The sequence below is a fragment of the Aquarana catesbeiana genome, linkage group LG01 (genome assembly GCF_042186555.1).
Source record: "Aquarana catesbeiana isolate 2022-GZ linkage group LG01, ASM4218655v1, whole genome shotgun sequence".
NCBI lineage: Eukaryota > Metazoa > Chordata > Amphibia > Anura > Ranidae > Aquarana > Aquarana catesbeiana.
In genome coordinates this window covers 722498901-722514777 of record NC_133324.1, presented here as the reverse complement: position 1 = coordinate 722514777, position 15877 = coordinate 722498901, and the positions used below count along the sequence as shown (strand labels likewise).

Here is a 15877-nt window from a genome sequence, read left to right as displayed (position 1 = left end):
TGTCACTGCACTATAAAATAAAACGAAATGTCAGGATTTTGCACATCTTATGTGATGGTTGTAAGAAGGGACATGGCAGGAAGCTGGGGAAGGAGGTGACAAACCATCTCTGTCTGTGCACCATAGAATCAGTCTGTGGACTTTATTCCACTTTAAGAAAATATCATCTCCAATTTGAATGTTAAGTTAATATGACCAAACAAATTGCCCATCTGGTTAGCACTCTTTCATTGTTGATTTGAAGCATACAGGTTAGGTTCACATTTGGATATTATAATAATTATATGGGTATAACACAGTACATTTTATGTATGTAGGCTACATTATAAATGTTAAAAGTTTTAAAGGGCAATAACAGGTCCATATTTGTTGCATTTGTCATCATAATGCTGCATATCTCTAGCTAATGTGTAAAAAACAAAATGGCACCCATTAGTTTGTGATTTATTTTCTGCCCAAAAATGTGTATGTGTTAGAAATTTGTTTTTAAAAATGGCTATTTTACACTAACACAGGGATAACCACTCTTTTTTTTTTTTTAGTTTGTCTCTTTTTTTTGTGTAGCTTTTGTACATCTTGATTTAGTTTGTGTGTACAAAAGTGTTAAATGTTTGCTTTTTTTTTTTAGGTCCACAGTTATTCCATGATCAAAGTGACCTGAAAGAACTCCTAGAAAATCTTCACCAAAACACTCATGCCAAAAAAAGAAAGAATGTAGAAATCATGTGGCTGGCAGCTACTGTAAGTCTTATATGTCTATATATCATCACATAGCTTTATGTTTAAGTGTTAGGGAGAATATCAAGCATTTTAAGTGTGGTGTAACAAAGTATATTTATTATATGCATGTGCAACACAGGGGCCTGCAAGGACAAGGGCAGGAATAACATTTGTGCTTTGCAGGTTAAGAAAGTGACCGAAGAAGGGCTGGTAGGTCCCTTTCAGTCTTTCATGTGATACAAAGGGTAAATACATATTTTGTAATGCATTAAAGCACATGTGTCAAACACAAGGCCCGGGGGCTGAATTTGGCCCTTCAGGCCATTTCACGTGGCCCTCACATCTTTCATGCAGCTGCGGTACCCCCTTCGTCTCCCCCCACACCTTGTCCTAGCAGTCGGCAGCAGAGAGGAGGACACAACTCTTCTGCCAGATCCTGCAGCCATGCGGAGGCTCGTCTTGGCCCCTCCTCTTCTCAGCAGTCAGCAGCAGAGAGGATGGCAGTATTCCTCCTACAGATTCAGCACCTCTCTGTGCAGCTGTAGCACCCCCTCGTCTCTACCTCCCCTAATCTCAGCATTCAGCAGACTCCGACAACCATCTGCTGGTCCTCCTCCAGACTCTGTACTTTCTGCTTTTCAGCTTTGCAGTAGCACAAGGTAAGGGGGGTGCAATGTGATGTACGGGAGGGTGGGGGACTCTTGACTTCTGATGGTGGGGAGGGGCTATTAAAGTGATGTGTGTGGGGGGGGGTGCTCTGGAAATCTAGTCCTACAGGTACAACTGGCCCTTTGAGGGCAACCATAATGCTGATATGGACCGTTATGAAATCGAGTTTGACACCCCTGAATTAAAGGCTACCAGCCTTTGTCTACAACTAGTGAAACTAAATTAGGTAGTCCTTAAACTGTCATGGAAATTGAGATTTGTTTAATATGTTCTGGCACTCAGGCATAAAATTTTGTTAATTGCAGTTAGATTTGTTGCCACATTAAGGTATGCTGAAATGATTCTAATTGCAATTTTCAAGAATGGACTATAAAACAATTCCTTATAAATTGACTGCAGTGACCACTGTAATGACCTGGAAACATGGTTTTACATAAATAATTCACAAAAATATTAACATAGCATACATAATGAAGGCCATTTTTTTTTTTTAATCTTGAAAATGATCAGTTAAATGCAACAAACAAGCACTACTGTAACATTAGTATAGCTGTATTATCCTTTGTACTAGTCATTCTGTTTAATAAATATATACTTTAATTTTCACAGTGTTAATAGCCAATCACAGACAGGTAATTTTTGGATGCACATGTAATAAAACTAAAATATTTTAAGTTTACTTTTAGTCTCAATCTCATGATCACCATCCGAATTCAAATCACTTTGTAGCACCCTCTACTTAGGTAGGTGCTAGAAGTTAGGATTTTTGTAGTACAGGCAAATTTAGGCATGCCTAGCTGGAAGCTAGACCTGTTTGTTTTGATCTGTGTGGGCTGGAAGTGGCTCAGAGTAGTAGCTGTGACTAACAGACAGCATCACTCCACTGTTACCTTCCTCTTGCTTCTAGAGGATTCTAGAGGAAGAGAAGAGAGGTGGAGCTGTCTGGGGTATCTCATGAAGCCCTGACCAATCCCCAACTAGGATTGGCAGGAGGCAGGCCTTCTTGAAAAACCCAGGGTCAGCCCAGCTGGGGAGGAGTTGTCGGATGGAAGAACTGAGGATGGAGTACTAGGCTGTCTGGGCCTTTGAGGAAGCTCTCCAGTCTGGGGGGGGGGGGGTGTGACCTTGGGCCTGGGACTCAGGTGCAGGAAAAAGCCCTTCAAGAACTTGTGAAGCATATGAACAGGAGGCACAGAAAGGAGTCAGAGTGGACAGCAGGAGCTAGTACTGCTGGGCAAGTCTTTAGGAGGGAACCACCGGTTGCAGCCAGGAGGGCTGGTGCGTGACATGGGCAGTCGGGGGGGGACTGGAGAGGCATGCCAGAGAGGACTGAGAGGAAACAGTCAGAGCTGGGTGTGGAGCCAGTGAGGATTGCAATGTCACAGGCAGTGGAGTCGGGCAGCTGCAGCCAGGAGGGCTGGCAGGGCCTGAAGAGGACTTACTGGGAGCAGTAGTCCACCTAGGACAGCTAGCACTAAAAACTTCCTATTACTATTTTTTTGCTACATTAAATGGGCCTGCGGTCCCTGAGCGCAAATGGTGGTTGCTGGGGCCTGGCTGAGTGAGCGTCAGCCCTAAACATGTGCTAGCTGTGCCTGAGATATAAGAGATGTGATGGAGAGAGGGAGAGAGAGAGTAACAGTCTGCAAGCAAGAGTTGTGCTGGAGGAGACTGGAGTAGCAAAGTGTATATAACTGTCCCAATTGATTGCTATACAATCCTAAAACTGATTGCTATATATTCCTACAATTGTTTGTTCCACTGGGCATGCCATAAATTTCCTTGCCCATCCAAGGGGGGGGGGGGGGGGGTACAGCTACAACATCTAATGTCTAGTAAAGAAAACAAAGATCAATTGCAAAAGCATACCAATGTTGTTTTGTTTACTAAAATGATCTTTTCTGGGTCATTATGAGTGACCTTTGTACACCGTTAAGATACCAGAAGTAAAATGCACTTAATTGTAAGCACAGTGAATGCTGTGCTCAGGTAGTCCTTAAACTGTCATGGAAATTGAGATTTGTTTAATATGTTCTGGCACTCAGGCATAAAATTTTGTTAATTGCAGTTAGATTTGTTGCCACATTAAGGAATGCTGAAATGATTCTAATTGCAATTTTCAAGAATGGACTATAAACAATTCCTTATAAATTGACTGCAGTGACCACTGTAATGACCTGGAAACATGGTTTTACATAAATAATTCACAAAAATATTAACATTTTTAATCTTGAAAATGATCAGTTAAATGCAACAAACAAGCACTACTGTAACATTAGTATAGCTGTATTATCTTTGTACTAGTCATTCTGTTTAATAAATATATACTTTATGTTAAAATAATTTTCACAGTGTTAATAGCCAATCACAGACAGGTAATTTTTGGATGCATATGTAATAAAACTAGTAACTGTTAAAGTGGAACTCCATTCAAAGTTCCAGTCAGTTCACAGTCTCCTCTTATATAGGGAGGGAAATAAAGAGGCTTGGAAGTTTGGGACAAAAACAATGGAAAACGGGGAGGGAGATGGGGAGTAGGATCATTCTAACTGAAGGGTCGGGTAATGGGGGAATGGTATGAGATGAAGGGGGGGGTCTAGGGGAAGGGAGGGGACAGATGAAGAGAGTCAAGACCTTGGTTCAAGAATGTGAAGGGGAGGAGAAGGAAGGAGGGGTAGTAAGGGGTTGAGGTGGGGAAGATGACGGGGCAGGCCAAGGAAAGTTTTTAGGTAAGTCAGTGACTCAGAATTAAAACCTAAGTTCACTTTTTTCTAAATGCCAGCTTCCTTATGTATCACTATACCATTACTATACCTTTGTTACAGAAAAGAAAAAGCTTTCCCTGTATTCTAGGGGAGGCATTACTTCAACCTCCAGTGTCTTCCTGGTATGTGTTCTTTGGGACCTGAAAGCCATTAGAAGGAAGTACTTCAGCTGCTGACCTCATTAACACACACACACTGCATCTGTCCCCCCCCCCCCTCCAGGAGATTGCTTCCACTTACCTCTGTAATTAAATGCAGTCATTATCAGTGAGCACCATTCTCACTGAGTACATACCCAGTGTTTTCCTCTGCTGATCGATTGTTTTATACCTTACCTTCTTTTTGCATAGATGGCTCATTTGGAAAAGTGTGCAGGAGCTGAGTGATCACATAATGTCTATGTGGAGCAGAGCTGTGGCACTGGAAACAGGAGAAGTGTGTCCCTGGAAGTCTGTAAAGCTCACCATACACTATACATACTATATATATATATATATGATTGTACAATCTCCTTTAGATCTACCATTAACTATGAAATGCAACAGCAAGCCTGGTTGCATACAGAGCAATTTGATAGATAAGTGTGTCCTCCTATTATATAGTTTTGGTAAATCTAAAGGAGATTGTACAATCAGATGGTATAGTGTATGGACACCTTTATACATCTAAAATGAACTAGTTGCATTTTCGGTGGCATTCATTGTGAACACCAACCCAAACACAGAAGCAAACACGCATTTTGCCACGTGAAAAAACACTAGACAAATGCAGAAAAACGAACAGTAACCACAGCTTGCCAAAATGTCCTCTGAGCTACTTTTCTGCATGCACAGGTAGGGCAGGCCATTGAAATGAATGGGCTGTTTTAAGCATGTCATGGGAAAAATGTCCCAAAAAATGTATGCTTCTACTAGGCTAGGTGTGAATGGGGCCTTAAAGTAAAAAGGAATGTGTTTACACAACAACAATGACAGCTGGGTGTCTTTGCATACACTCCCTCCAATGTGCTATTATGAAGTGCCATACACTATGGAATCTGATTGTGCAATCTCTGTACAATTTCCTTTAGATTAACCAAAACTGTATAATAGGAAGACCCACCTGAACAATCCATTCAATTTGTATCAAATCAGGCAAGCCCTTGAACTACATAGCTGAAGCTTGATCTAAAGGATGCATATAATTGTGTACACGAAGAATTTCTACTGATCAAATGGGAATCCCATAATAACCCTTCCCCATCCCAGTTTAATTCCCCTAAATAAAAAAAACAAAGCTGCAAGGACTGCTTCTTGTCTCAGGAGTGATTGAGAAAGAAATGTGCCTGGCTCTGCTGGGTGGGAGATAACCAGAATTCATCAGCGGCTCCTGCGGGAGTAGCGCTACATTTATATCCTCTGTGTGGTGCAGCTATTGAATGGAAGGTGGAAAGGGGGATTTCCAAAATGCCGGAATGCAGGTTTTATACGCCTTAAATGGAATATGGTTATGATGGAGGAGAAAAAGGCCTGATTCTTTTGGGATGGGGGCGGTCCATGAATTTTTGGACAAGTATGTGGACTTTTGTCCAGAAAATCTGGAGGGCAGGGCAAGACCAAAAAATATGTATTATTTCTTGTGCTGAGTTGCATCTCACCCTTGTCTCCAGTACAGATTGATAGATGGACTGTAGCAATTAGGGGGTAAGATACCACCAGGTAACAATTTTTTTATAGTTAGTCAGTCAGGTTGAAAAAAGACACAAGTCCATCCAGTTCAACCATAAAAAAAAAAAAATAAATAAATGAAATAATAAATATCGTACAATCCAATATATCCAAATCTATACCCACAGTTGATCCAGAGGAAGGCAAAAAACCCCAGGAGTGCATGCTCCAATTTGCTACAGCAGGGGAAAAAATTCCTTCCTGATCCCCCAAGAGGCAATCGGATTTTCCCTGGATCAACTTTACCTATAAATGTCAGTACCCAGTTATATTATGTACATTTAGGATTGAATCCAGGCCTTTCTTAAAGCAATCTACTGAGCTGGCCAGAACCACCTCTGGCGGGAGTCCAGATCTATGGTGCCCATTGCTTACAGAGGATAAGAAAGAGTAGTTTATTTTGAGTTGTAAGAGATAAAAGTATTTGAGATCCGCTTCCTATTGATCTAGAAAATGGAAAATGGAACTGAAATCACTAATTTGTATGTGAGGGGAAGTGTATGTCATATCAGTTTTTTAGATTGACATCAGTGGTCATATGGAGTCAGAGGTTGCTCAAACTGATGGCCTTTCCAAAAAGAATCTGAGAAAACGGGACAGTTGAAGGATCTATAAGGGGCCCAATGGCAAGAAGGCTGGGGCTCATAACATTTATTCTGTGGTCACTACCATCTAAATAGTTTAATTTTGAATAGAATGGGAATGTTACAACCTCTAGTCATAGTACATTAGTAAGTGAAGTGGTCTCTTGTAAAAATCAAATCTATTTATTACTTGAACCTACAGTATATAGCGCCGTCAATTTATGCAGTGCTTTACATATTTATTACACATTCACATGAGTCCCTACTCTCAAGGAGCTTACAATCAAAGGTCACTGACTCACATGCATACCTACACTAGGGCCAATTTAGACAGGAACCAATTAACCCATCAGCATGTCTTTGGAGCGTGGGATGAAAATCCAGGCAGTCAGTGCTGTGGTTGTGATTTGAACCAATGACCCTAGTGCTGCTAGGCAGAAGTGCTAACCACTTTGCCATCATGCTGCCCAATCTGGTGGTGTTCTACCTATTATGGTATTGCAGTTAGTGGTACCAGTAGGAAACTCCATAGAGTCACTTCTCCAGTGTTCCCTGCACAATTTGCTTCTGACTGCATAACCTAGCTAAATATCAGGTTTCCACCTGGGTGTTACAGTTAAATGTACAAATGAAAGCACCTTAATACATTTTACAGATACTGAAAAAAAAAAAAAAAATAATAATCAAATGCTGATGATACCCCTGTTAAGGATAAAGCTTCTGGGGAGATGAACAATAAATGAAATTGCTAATTCAAAGTTTATAAAGTTTAAAGTACAGACTTACTACTTTACAACTAATCAATTATTAAAATGTAATTATTTTTAATGACTTCATGCTAATATACTCCCGCCTAAGATTGTTACTTTTTTTTTTAATTAGTATTTTTTTACTGTTAAATTCACAGTGCTTCTGTAATAAAACAGATGCCCTGCCATACATGCCATACCTAGTTAATACTGTACCACTTCCCTCTGGCAGGTGAAAGGCTAAAGCTGTCCTAATACTCAAAATTGGATTTCTTAGCTGTTGAAAATCTCCTTTGAGAAACTTTTCTGTTAAGAAATGCTAGGCGTTATTTATGTCTGATAATTCTCTCCCTAATAAATTAAAGTATAACTACTGACTCCCAATAAAAAAATGTGTGCTGCAGCACTTCAGCACTTCATTATAAGTGTATCTGCATCTAAAGTTTTCTCTTGATCCCCCTAAAAAGTTCCCAAAAACCTGTCGAGCCTGCTAGTCATGGGCGGCCCATCCATTAAGGGTGCACGGGCGCCGCCCCCTCTATCCACGCCACCCCCTATATAAGTAATGGATATATTCATGCATAGCATAAATCTATCCATGGCTGCTGCCGCCACCCCCTATTCATGCATCCGACCCCTTTCAGGATGCCGGGCTCATGATTTGCAGCATCAGGGGTGTTTTTTTGAAGCACCTGATTAGCTCTAATAGGCTCCAAAACAGGGTGGCCTCGGGCGCAGAGCATTGTGTTCGGAGCCCACCCAGGTGTGTTAGAAAAGCAAATGAATATTTGCTTTTCTAACATTAAATCGCATCTCCGCCAGTCGGGAAGCGTGGGTCTGATACCCGTTTCCCGATTTGCTGAAAGGCCAGGCGATCCTATTGGACGCCTAGGAGGAGGGGGATGCACGGCGGAAGTGATCGACCACCTAATGCATCTTCCTGTGATTGCATGGTAACCACAGTGCACTCGCTGCTCCTAGATTCATAATAGCATCGCCACTCTCATGTAGGTTGTGTCTGCTTGCACTATAGTGGAATGAAACGAATGCTGCAGGAAGCATGACTGATTTAAAAACCTATAGCTTGTCAATTAGCGTGTGACTGCAATTAGGCCTGCCAACTGTTTTCTGTATTGACAGCACTGTTAAACCTGTTATAACCAAAAAACGTTTTAGCCAAAGTTAATCTTTATCTTTTCCTGGTAGAAATGCATAATGAAGTAATGTTGCTGTGGTCCTCTAGCTGCTGTTGGGACAGCAAGTTTCAGGATACACTGGCCACCACATATTTGCAAGTCAGTATAGGTCGCCTAAAAGTTATTCTGGATTTTTCCAATTTTCATCCTTACTGCACAGAAAATTTGGGTTTCTATGGGAGTCAACTTTTTCTTTTTTACACATTTACACATCAAACAAAATAGCATACATTTTACAGAAATGTGGAGTTCTTTTATGCTTGGGCATTATGTTATGATTTATACATTTTTTTTAGTTATGAAATCTGCTGCTTGTATGGTATAATTGTTTTTCTATGATATTTGTTAGGTGTAAAAGTTGGTTCACAAATATTATTGCATGGATTTTTGCTCCTTGTAATATGGCTAGATGAAGTTGGTGTTTACAATGGGTTACTGTAAGGTGTTTACTGAGGTGTCTATGAGGAAAAGGATCCGCACGAAAGCAATACATATGAATTTAATCTTAAAATGATCATAAGATAAAACTAAGAATTCATGCTAAAGAGGACCTAAACTGTAAAAAGCTGTGTTTGAAAATAGTAAGCAGAGGGCAAAGGACTACTCACCAGTATAGCCTGTGGTCTCCCTGTAGCAGCTTTTTCAGCCATTTTGACTTACTATGTCTTCTGTGTGGGGGTGGCCATTTTGGTTGAGGAGCAGAGCGCTCCTGTCAGAGGTGAAAACTGCTGATCTGATGACTGCTGGGTTGAATGATCAAGAAACAACAGGAGAACTGAAAAAAACACAATTTCATGAATGAAGCAGAAGCATGTTGATGTTTGTACTGCTGCTTGCTCCCCAGAAAGAAGAGCAGTGAGCAGCACAGTAATGACAACAGCGAATCTCTTTAGACTAGCAATGAGAGGCACAGTGCATTACATGATCTCTCACTGCAGATATACAGGTATAAAGCTTTAGGAACAAAAAGGGGACTGCTATTTGTCAGGTGAATTTCAAAGCAAAGGGTCGATTTTTCAAGATACTGCTTAGACAAAATTAATATTTCTAAATGTTCACTATAAAATAGCAAATCATTTCTTTTTGTGTTAAGGCCCAATTTAAATAAAGGCTTTGTAAATTCAGGGCTATTTAATAAACTGGAGTAGGCTAAAAATGTGCTTATTCTTCTTTCAAGTTGCATTTCTATAGTAAAGACTTGACTATGGTAAAACAGATGCAAACTGCACCTTACCACTACTATTCCCTTTGTTTGTTATACCCGATAGTAAATAATGCAATACACCTTTTTTGGAATAAAATTGGCCGTACTGGCCATTTATTAACAAATAACCATAAAACACATTTTATTTACAAAAATAATGATCTCACAGATAAGTACTAAAGCAGGTTGCTGGTCTGTGAAGGCAGTGAAAGGACCCCAAATTGATTGTGTATCTGCGTGACCACACAAGGTCCCCAGCCCCAACTCACCGACTCGAGGACGATCCCAAACTCTCCACCTTCCAACGCAGATACCCATATGCCCAATGCTCAGTTAAACCTTGGTTAACTGGCATCTTACCAAGGACCCCATACCATAGATGTTCCCCACTATGCCATATCGCTATTATCATTTATTATTATATTATTTATAACCACTACAACAGTCCATTGCCAGCCATCCATTCCAGGGGAGGGAGATTGGGAAATTGCTTCTTCGTCTGATGACATCTGACTGACCACCTAACTCTTGACCCTTCCTTTCCCTAGTCTGCAAAACCCTACTGTACCAAATCCCAGTCAGAAAAGTGAATCCAAAAATACTGGATTAATCTTGTGTGTCCTAATGGCCCTGCTACCTAGTCATGCCAGCCCTACGCTTATTTATTTGCTTCGGGCTTATCTTTTTATTATTATGTAAGGCAAATAATTATCAAAAATTTCTGTTGTGTGAAAAGCACATTAATTGTTTGATTCAGCCTTGCCTTGGGTTTTTTCCAGTGGTTTTAATCAAAAATGTCTGAAAGAGATCATATGTAGGCCTCATTATTAGATGTGAGATGAACTTAAATATCTGATTCTTTTCAGGGAATTAAAAAAAAGGGTCTATCTTGCCCATAAATTAATTTCCTGTAGTTCACCACACATTGGTTAATCAGGCCCTCTGTGTTGCTCATAGCAATTAATGATTCTTTCATTCCTGCACTAGACAAATGGCAGATGGGATAGGATTGGCTGCAATGGGCAATTCATTTACTTTTCATTGTAGTTTCCTTTGATAAGTCACTTCCAGATTGAATTTATCAGCATTTATTGAAAATGTGTACAGTGTGTTCAAACAAATTATTTTCCTCTAAAATATATGACCTATGGCCTGCATTTTCCAAGTATTTTGGTAAACTGACAATTCTGAGTCTCACACATTGCCAGTTGTTTTTAGCAAGTACATTAATCACAGCATTGTATACATGTCCCTCTGGTAGTGTCTGCAACTTGATCAACTGCCAAATCAGTCATTTCTTATGGAGCTACAACACCATTTTTCCCTAACTGAGTTTCAGTCTGCTGATTCAAAAAGTCTATAGTGCCTGGAGGAATTATTCTCTACTGTCTTGTCATGAGTCCTGAATAAATCACTGTGGACTCTCTCTTTGCAAAAGGACATTTTGTCAGACAGAGAAGTACATTGTTGAATTTTTACACAACATTAAATGTCTCTTCATCTGTAAAGAAAAAAAAGAAAAAGAAGATATACAGTATATAGATAAATATATCATTTAAAAGAGTGATGAATGAAGGAGAAGACAAATATACAAGAGATAACTAAGATACAATAATTATGAATGCAAAAAATTAAAACCTTTTTCAACGAAATAATTTCAGTAATTAAATAATTATGGAAAGCGTTTTTCTGAAAATAAAATGCTTCTTGGCTGTAAGCATTTCATAGACATTTTAAAAGATATATATATATATATATAGACTATTGACTTGTTAATTTTCCATTGCATGTTTTACAGCACGTTCGTTTTCGCAGCACTGTAGGCCACAATATGGGACATTTGCTATAAAACTAAAACAAACCTGTTGCCTGTTCCTGTTAAGGAGACTGTAACAATAATCCTTCCTGCTACCCAGACCCTACCTGCCCTTCATACATAACCCATAACTTAACCCCCGGTGAGCTTGCCTACGCAAAGGTGACATGACTTTGCCCCTTTGTAGGATCCTGGATAAGTTGAGGATCACAAAACTTATGAGAAGTCACTCCTGCACAGCTCTAAGGCTCCATTCACATATGCACATTCAGGAAAATGTTGAGAAGCATGCGTTTCCATGCACATTCCTGGAACACACAAAAAACGTACATCATGCTTGTGGTGCCATTATTTGTTTTTGGCAAAAACACATTTGATGTGTGCAAAAACACACAACATAAGCAGTAAAACATTGAAATTTGTGGGCTGCCCTATGCGTGTCAAAATAAAAACATACAAAAAATTTGCATTTCAAAGGCTAGGTGTGAATGAGGCTTAAAGCAATTTCTTGTAAGATTTGGAAACCACAGGTTTTTCAGCAACCGGTAAGAAGGCTTTGTGGTGTAATCCTTATCTACAGGGAGCAGATAGAATATGGGAATATGGGTGAGTATATTTTCCTTTTTTTTTTTTTTATAACTCAATGCTTCTATTTTGGGTTGAGGGGAGGAATAGGCTACAAAAGAAGCAGAACTTTCATGTTGCAGGGTCTGCTTTAACCTAGCTTCCAACACTAAAACCCTAAAATCTAATTGTAATCAGTCGGCTTCAAACACTACCATTGGTAAGCGATCAGGCATGCGTGATGACATCACTGGTGGGCCACTCCATGATGCATTTTGTCATTAATAAGACGTCTTCATCCCTAACCTATGTCACATCGTATTAAATTGATCTCTGTAGAAGTATACAGCCAAAATATTTTCACTGAAGGCTACTAGGTACACTCCATTATCTTGGTGCTGAAAACAGGATATCCATTGATTCACATTCCATTGAAAATGTTGAGAAGCATGCGTTTCCATGCACATTCCTGGAACACACAAAAAACGTACATCATGCTTGTGGTGCCATTATTTGTTTTTGGCAAAAACACATTTGATGTGTGCAAAAACACACAACATAAGCAGTAAAACATTGAAATTTGTGGGCTGCCCTATGCGTGTCAAAATAAAAACATACAAAAAATTTGCATTTCAAAGGCTAGGTGTGAATGAGGCTTAAAGCAATTTCTTGTAAGATTTGGAAACCACAGGTTTTTCAGCAACCGGTAAGAAGGCTTTGTGGTGTAATCCTTATCTACAGGGAGCAGATAGAATATGGGAATATGGGTGAGTATATTTTCCTTTTTTTTTTTTTATAACTCAATGCTTCTATTTTGGGTTGAGGGGAGGAATAGGCTACAAAAGAAGCAGAACTTTCATGTTGCAGGGTCTGCTTTAACCTAGCTTCCAACACTAAAACCCTAAAATCTAATTGTAATCAGTCGGCTTCAAACACTACCATTGGTAAGCGATCAGGCATGCGTGATGACATCACTGGTGGGCCACTTCATGATGCATTTTGTCATTAATAAGACGTCTTCATCCCTAACCTATGTCACATCGTATTAAATTGATCTCTGTAGAAGTATACAGCCAAAATATTTTCACTGAAGGCTACTAGGTACACTCCATTATCTTGGTGCTGAAAACAGGATATCCATTGATTCACATTCCATTGAAAATGTTGAGAAGCATGCGTTTCCATGCACATTCCTGGAACACACAAAAAACGTACATCATGCTTGTGGTGCCATTATTTGTTTTTGGCAAAAACACATTTGATGTGTGCAAAAACACACAACATAAGCAGTAAAACATTGAAATTTGTGGGCTGCCCTATGCGTGTCAAAATAAAAACATACAAAAAATTTGCATTTCAAAGGCTAGGTGTGAATGAGGCTTAAAGCAATTTCTTGTAAGATTTGGAAACCACAGGTTTTTCAGCAACCGGTAAGAAGGCTTTGTGGTGTAATCCTTATCTACAGGGAGCAGATAGAATATGGGAATATGGGTGAGTATATTTTCCATTTTTTTTTTTTTATAACTCAATGCTTCTATTTTGGGTTGAGGGGAGGAATAGGCTACAAAAGAAGCAGAACTTTCATGTTGCAGGGTCTGCTTTAACCTAGCTTCCAACACTAAAACCCTAAAATCTAATTGTAATCAGTCGGCTTCAAACACTACCATTGGTAAGCGATCAGGCATGCGTGATGACATCACTGGTGGGCCACTCCATGATGCATTTTGTCATTAATAAGACGTCTTCATCCCTAACCTATGTCACATCGTATTAAATTGATCTCTGTAGAAGTATACAGCCAAAATATTTTCACTGAAGGCTACTAGGTACACTCCATTATCTTGGTGCTGAAAACAGGATATCCATTGATTCACACATTTAAGTATATGTAGCTGTTATTTAAAAGCAAAACATTTTAGCAAACCTTACATATATATATATATATATATATATATATATATATATATATATATATATATATATATATTAAAGTTCACTTTTAGAAACTGATTTCTGATTGGTTGCCATAGCATATCTTCTCCATAAGTTTGTATATAAATCTAACAAGGGCAAACCAGGACACTGGGGCCCACCAAAGGAAGGCAGAAGGGAGGGACCAATATAGTCATGAGGGGGGCTAAGATGCAAATACTAATCATATACTATGGAACAGTTGACAATAAAGTACAAAGTGCAGTAAAACAATCAATCTAGATAGTGACAATGAAAAAAAGGTCCTTATAATTAAAGTTCATAAAAAGTCTTCTATATCAATGGATTCCTTCATTCTATAATGTGAAATACTGTTGTAAGCCATCACCAGCAATTACTTATTCACCCAATTGTACTCTCACCAGATAGCTATGACCCCTTTAACTAAAAGAAGATAAAAAAAGGACTGGGTTGGTATATCTCCTTTGGGATCTTCTTGCACCTGTTGGGGGTCCTAAGCAACTCTCCTCATCTGCACCATACCACCGCATAATATGAAAAAGGTAACTGATATAGTGTGATATTGTTTATTACTTGCAAGTATAAAACAAGTAAAAAGTTGCTTACATTGTAGAGTGCACTCCCTTGTTTTGAGGGAGTGCTGCCGCTCTGCTCATGCTCTAGAGCTGGCGTGCATTCCACTGGTCAATCAGTGAAAAACGGAAAGCAGGGACCCGGAAGTGACGTGACCGGTAAACTATGCCTCTGCGTACTACATTTCATTGTCTGACGTCATCAGGAAGCTTCACGTTCACTCATACTCAGATGCTTTATACCTTGGGAGCTGCATATGATTTGATGGGATGTTAGTTTCTCCAGAAGGGAGGGACAATTGTTTTCAGTAGAAATATGTTTAAATAAAATCCATCATCAGATTTCCGATAACAGTAGGTGTGAATACAAACAGTTGTTTAAATATATACAGTTTCTCACAAAAGTGGGTACACCCCTCCCATTTTTGTAAATATTTAATTATATCTTTTCATGTGACAACAATGAAGAAATTACACTTTGCTACAATGTAAAGTAGTGAGTGTACAACTTGTATAACAGTGTAAATTTGCCGTCCCCCCAAAATAACTCAACACACAGTTATTAATGTCTAAACCGCTGGCAAAAAAAGTGAGTACACCCCTAAGTGAAAATGTCCAATTGGGCCCAATTAACCATTTTCCCTCCCCGGTGTCATGTGACTCGTTAGTGTTACAAGGTCTCAGGTGTAATCGGGGAGCAGGTGTGTTGAATTTGGTGTCATCGCTCTCACTCTCTCATACTGGTCCCTGGAAGTTCAACATGGCACCTCATGGCAAAGAACTCTCTGAGGATCTGAAAAAAAGAATTGTTGCTCTACATAAAGATGGCCTAGGCTATCAGAAGATTGCCAAGACCCTGAAACTGAGCTGCAGCATGGTGGCCAAGACCATACAGCGGTTGAACAGGACAGGTTCAACTCAGAACAGGCCACGCCATGGTCTACCAATGAAGTTGAGTGCACATGCTCAGTGTCATATCCAAAAGTTGTCTTTGGGAAATAGTCGTATAAGTGCTGCCAGCATTGCTGCAGAGGTTGAAGGGGTGGCGGGGGTTAGCCTGTCAGTGCTCAGACCACACACCGCACACTGCATCAAATTGGTCTGCATGGCTGTCATCCCAGAAGGAAGCCTCTTCTAAAGATGATGCGCTAGAAAGCCCGGAGTTTGCTGAAGACAAGAAGACTAAGGACATGGACTACTGGAACCATGTCCTGTGGTCTGATGAGACCAGGATAAACTTATTTGGTTCAGATGGTGTCAAGCGTGTGTGGCGGCAAACAGGTGAGGAGTACAAAGACAAGTGTGTCTTGCCTACAGTCAAGCATGGTGGTGGGAGTGTCATGGTCTGGGGCTGCATGAGTGTTGCTGGCACTGGGGAG

The 15877-nt window shown here is 39.8% G+C and overlaps 1 protein-coding gene across 6 annotated transcripts in view; it reads left to right on the top strand.

Annotated features, from left to right (window-relative positions):
• Positions 1-15877, top strand: part of INPP4B (inositol polyphosphate-4-phosphatase type II B) — a 936630-nt gene that overhangs the window by 878236 nt on the left and 42517 nt on the right. For all 6 annotated transcript variants that reach the window (XM_073604287.1, XM_073604305.1, XM_073604278.1 and 3 more), the window contains one exon: positions 629-741. In XM_073604287.1, the coding sequence (XP_073460388.1) occupies positions 629-741 (113 nt within the window). The remainder of the gene's footprint in view (positions 1-628; positions 742-15877) is intronic.